The sequence below is a fragment of the Anopheles marshallii genome, chromosome 2 (genome assembly GCF_943734725.1).
Source record: "Anopheles marshallii chromosome 2, idAnoMarsDA_429_01, whole genome shotgun sequence".
In the NCBI taxonomy this organism is placed as follows: domain Eukaryota; kingdom Metazoa; phylum Arthropoda; class Insecta; order Diptera; family Culicidae; genus Anopheles; species Anopheles marshallii.
Genome location: NC_071326.1, coordinates 83,226,423 through 83,231,658, shown reverse-complemented (window position 1 = coordinate 83,231,658; position 5,236 = coordinate 83,226,423). Strand labels below are relative to the sequence as shown.

At 48.9% G+C, this 5,236-nt stretch overlaps 1 protein-coding gene across 1 annotated transcript; it reads right to left on the bottom strand.

The window, feature by feature from the left end:
• LOC128709713 (glutamine--fructose-6-phosphate aminotransferase [isomerizing] 2-like) lies at window positions 1–2,031 on the bottom strand. Its single transcript, XM_053804723.1, has one exon. The coding sequence runs from the start codon at window positions 2,029–2,031 to the stop codon at window positions 1–3; it is 2,031 nt and encodes a 676-aa protein (XP_053660698.1).
• Between the last annotated feature and the right edge of the window lie 3,205 nt (window positions 2,032–5,236).

Genomic DNA, 5,236 nt, shown 5'->3' with positions numbered 1-5,236 from the left:
CTACTCGACCGTGACCGATTTGGCGAGATTTCGTGGACAATCGACATTGCAGCCGCGCAGCACCGCAATATGGTAGGACAGCAGCTGCATCGGTATGACGGTCAGCACACCCTGCAGACAGTCGACGGTTCGCGGTATCTCCAGCGCCTTCGACGCGAACGTCATCGTCTCCGCATCGCCCTCCTCGCAGATGATGATCGGACGACCTTCCCGGGCCGTCACCTGCTGCAGCGCGTTCATACACTTCAGATGGACCGGATCGCGCATGATGATCATCACGATCGGCATCGTATCGTCGACCAGCGCCAGCGGGCCATGCTTCAGCTCGCCCGCCATAATGCCCTCGCTGTGCATGTACGTCAGCTCCTTCACCTTCAGCGCACCCTCCATGCAGGTGGCAAAGTTATACCCACGCCCCATAATCAGCAGCGACTTCTGCTGGTACAGATCCTGCGCAATCTCCAGCACCTTCTGGTCCAGCATCAGCACCTGCTTGATGTGGGCGTCCAGATTGCGCAGCCCCTCGATGATCTCCAGCCGGCGACCCTGCAGCGACAGCCGGTCCTCGCTCATCACCAGCGCAAACATTACCAGCGAGATGAACTGGGACGTGTAGGCCTTCGTCGAGGCAACGCCAATTTCCGGCCCCGCATTCACGTGCACCCCGCAGTGCGATTCGCGACAGATCGAACTGCCGACCGTGTTGGTGATGCCGACGATCAGTGCACCGCGCTGCTTGCAGTACCGCAGCGCCATCAGCGTATCGGCCGTTTCGCCCGACTGCGAGATGAAGAAGCACACATCGTCCCGATAGATCGGCGTATTGCGATCGAGAAAGTCGGACGCGAGTTCCACCATTACCGGCAGCTCGGTCAACTCCTCCAGCAGCTGCCGTGTGGCGACCGCACTGTGGTATGACGTGCCGCACGCAATCAACATCAGCCGCCGGCAGCGCTTAATCTCCGGGATGTAGTCCTTAATGCCGCCGAGCGTCACCTTCTTGCTTTCGAAGTTGACGCGACCACGCATCGTATTCACCACCGATTCGGGCTGTTCGAAAATTTCCTTCTGCATAAAGTACCGATAGTTGCCCTTCATGATCTGCTGGATCTCCATCTTGAGCGTGGTGATTTCGCGCGCATGCGGATCATCCTGGCTCTTCTTCAGCCGATGAATGCCCAGCGCACCGTCCTTTACCGCAGCCACATCGTCATCCTCCAGATAGATGACGCGGTTCGTGTGCTCGATCACAGCGGACGCATCCGAGGCGAAGAAGTATTCCACCTCTTCGCCCGGATTGATAAAGTCGGCCGTGTTGTCTGGTGTTGGTTCCACCTGCACATTGCCGGACGAACCGTGTCGGTGTCCCTTCCCGTACAGGATCGGTACGTGATTGGTGGCCAGGCTTGTTTTCGCCTTAATCCCCACCAGCAGCGGAGAGCCACGCCGTGTCACGACACACTCCCCAGGGAAATGTTTCGACTTGAACGCCAGCGCAAACGCACCCTCCAGCTGTACGATCACCTGCTCGACGAGCTCGCGGAACGAATAGTTCGGGTGTTGCTTCCACAGATGATGTACCAGCTTCGCGATCGTCTCCGTATCCGTGTCGGACTCGAACGAGTATCCGCGCAGCTCCAGGAACTTCTTGATGTCCTTATAGTTCGTCACGATACCGTTGTGCACCACGACGAACGCGTTCGTATCGTCCGATCGTTGGGGATGCGAGTTCACCTCGCTCGGTGCACCGTGCGTTGCCCAACGGGTGTGCGCAATACCAACGTGCGTGTCACACGATTCGCTAAAATCGACCACTTGAGCTGCCGCCCGAATCGCATCCTCCAGCACCTTCACCTTGCCGGTGCGCTTAAACAGCAGGATGTCGGCATCGACCGTGGCACCGTCGACGGCAACACCGGCCGAATCGTACCCACGGTACTCGAGCCGCTTCAACCCATTCAGCAGCAGATCCAACACTTCGCGCCGTGTCTTCGGCGTCAGGAAATTTAGATACGCAAAAATGCCACACATGTTGTTGCCTTGCCTTCCGCTTCCAGCTCACCTCACAGAGGGGGGAAAACTGTTCGATTTACCGGACCGGATACGTTGTTACGCTTCGCGGAGTTACGCACGCACGCACGCACGACAGCCAAAACAAAAAACTTCGAGCGGCCACCACACAGACACAATTGGGAATGAAGCGCGACGACGCGAATGTTCCCCGAGCAGCGAGAGACCGAACCGAACCGAGTGGGTGGCGCGTGTGAGCGGTGAGAGTGTGCGTCGTGTTGGAAAACGGTGCGTACGGAGCAGAGGCCAAGATGTTTCCGCGGGCGCGTACAACCGAAGACTGAACCGTTTGTCCGCTGGTCAACACCAGTTTATTGTTTGCAGCGCCTTCGCCGTCTGGTTGGTGGCTTCGCGATGTTGCTTCGTGTTGGTGGTGGGCTCGTTTGACTGGTTCTTGTCTCCCCCACAACGGGAAGTTGGTCCACAAGCGATCGGTTTTCGGTGCGGCAGTGACTTGCGGGCACGTATCCTAGGGTGTGTGTACCTCCGGCACAATTTGATCGTTACTACCACTATTACCACGACGCCACGACGGGATTGCGTGTCGGTGGGGCAGTGGGCACCTGGACGTACGTTTATACTAGAAGGCACAACTTTCACCCGATCGACTTCCTCGATACGATCAACTGCTCTCTCGTGTTCAGGTGTTGCGGTTGCGGTTCATCTATTCAGTATTCAAAGCGACGTCTGTCTCCAAATTCAAACTGTGAACTTCAGCGCCGTGACCATTTCTTCCCAGCGTACGTATGAGCTAACACACGTCTTGTCGATAGATTGTTGACGTGTACTTCTTTCCGCTACTGAACAACTCGTGCTTCGTACTGGTTCGATGCTTGATGCTATTCCCTTCGATGAATTATCAACTCCCACCCCTTCCCGTAAACAATCCCTGTCACGATAAACTGCGCGTATTCCGAATTGTAGATTTGATCAAATAAAATTAAAAGAAAAGCCTCCCACTACAATCACACAGCCGGTAACAAAATGATTCACTGTTGTCACGATAGTTATCACGATGCTAAACACACCACACCTAGGTAAAAACACACTTCACCGTAGACGTCACGCGGTTATAGCGTTAATTGGCCACCTTTAAGACCGAATAGTTCTTTGGAATGGATACGCGTTTTGTTTAACAAGCGCGTGATAAGGGAGTGATGATAATTGTGCTGTATTTGTTGTGTATGTTTCGTGTTGTTTTTTTTACCTCTCTATTTTGCTTTCGACCGACGATTTTGTGCATCCGTCACAAATGCCAACGCTGCTTGTCAGCTGACTGTCAAACGGAGGGGGGCAAGCTCCAAATGTCAAAATGGAGCTTTCGAAGAAAGCTCGGGGCAGGTGATTTTAAATTTGATAGGAAAAGTCCGTTGGTGAGCTGTAAAGCTAGTGAATAAAAATGAAAAATAACAGTACCGTCACAGAAAGAACCTTGATTTTCATACATCTACACTCCAGAGATGAAAAAGATGAAATTCTTATTAAAAATCTCTGTACCCTCTCGATACAATTCACCCAAATTGAGCAGCTCAATCTCCAAGAGGCACAGTAGTATTCCAATGTAGACCGGTCATAACACCAATACCAATGACAAGATCACTGACTTTAAACGACTAACATGTGGAGGAAATTATCAAAATTTAACCGAAAATGGAAGACGCACATAAGAGAACATGGACGATAGTTTCAAAAGAATAACATTCACGTTAATCGTGAAAGATTTCCCAATTTTCTAGACGTATTCTGAGTCTTTGTTTTTCCCCTTCAGCTCAGTTCCTATCGATTTGTTTTGCTACCATTAACGGCAATGGATGATTTTATTCTCTTCATTGTTAGTTTTACATTTCATGCTCACGAAGACACAGTGACAGTGGTGCGTTCCAGTAGCTCCGACTCGACTATACACGAGAGCTAAATGTTCATCTCTACCACTAAACAGATCTAATGTACGTTCGATTGACTAATATCAAATGGGTGATTAACACGCATCACTGGAGATTAATATGGAGATTGTTTCGTGACTTTGGAGGGCAACGGAACGATTACGGCGTACGACTGAAATGAAGTTAATCGACTATCGACGGTGTTTTATCGATTGTTTTTCACTGTTTCATTACAGCAATGATTTTTTTTAACTATTAAACTCCACTTGTTTTGTGTTTCGTGTGACAATCATGTCTGAAATTGTCGTACGTAATATCGGACGCGAAACAAGCGCCCCGAAAGATTGATGCGAGTCGTTCTTCCACGGAGAAATCGCTCATTTTGGCACAGTTTATCGTCGATGACTATTTTGTTCTTCTTATCTTCCACTCTCTACCAAATTTAATACGATTCTTACTATTTTAGTTTAAAAACAAAGCTAAAACCCTGCAAAAAAAAACCCGCATATAAAATAAGAAATAGTAACAGCAACCAGTAACTCATCACGGCATACAAAACAATCATCAAAAGCATATACATAACAACAAAAGGAAACATGTTTTACGTCGGTGTAACCTAGCAGTGTGCTATCCTCATATTCTTTGGCCACGTTTGCTGAATTGGGATTGAGTAACGGGGGGTTCACTAGATAATCTCTCGTACTGAGGTTCAGTCTATCTGAGTAGTAATTAATCTTATGCAGTAAAATCATTCGTGTTCCACCAGCGGCAGGCGTGGACCTTAATGATCAATTCTATAACCTAACACAACCAAAGACACCCATTATTTCCAGTAGTACCAAACATCCATTTCGACAGACGCCATATGTTGCAATGAAATAAATTTCAATGGAAGTATCAAATTGTAAATGTACAATAATGAGCATTTTTACATACACTGATATCTGACAAGCATGCTATTTCGATTGGAAAAAAAAGTTTACGCACAACTTCTCGAGCCATAGCCTTATTTTTTACTGATCCTGCAGCATTCTATGAGAGTAGAGTACTTTTAAGTTTAAAACCCGGAGAAATCCACATAGCTGCATCAGGGAAACAAATAACCCTTCTTAACTTAACGAAATTTGAGACCCCCTTTTTCGATCACGAACTGATCACCAGGAAAAAAAGGAAGCTTCGCATAATAAATTGAGTACCGTCCTGTAGTTTGTTCTAGTACGCGTGAGATTACCGACTCCTTTAAACGCTTTAACGCTCGAAATCGAATATGGACCCAATCCAGC

Coding starts and splice junctions, on each gene's coding strand:
- LOC128709713 (XM_053804723.1), bottom strand. CDS start 2,031: ATGTGTGGCATTTTTGCGTATCTAAATTTCCTGACGCCGAAGACACGG.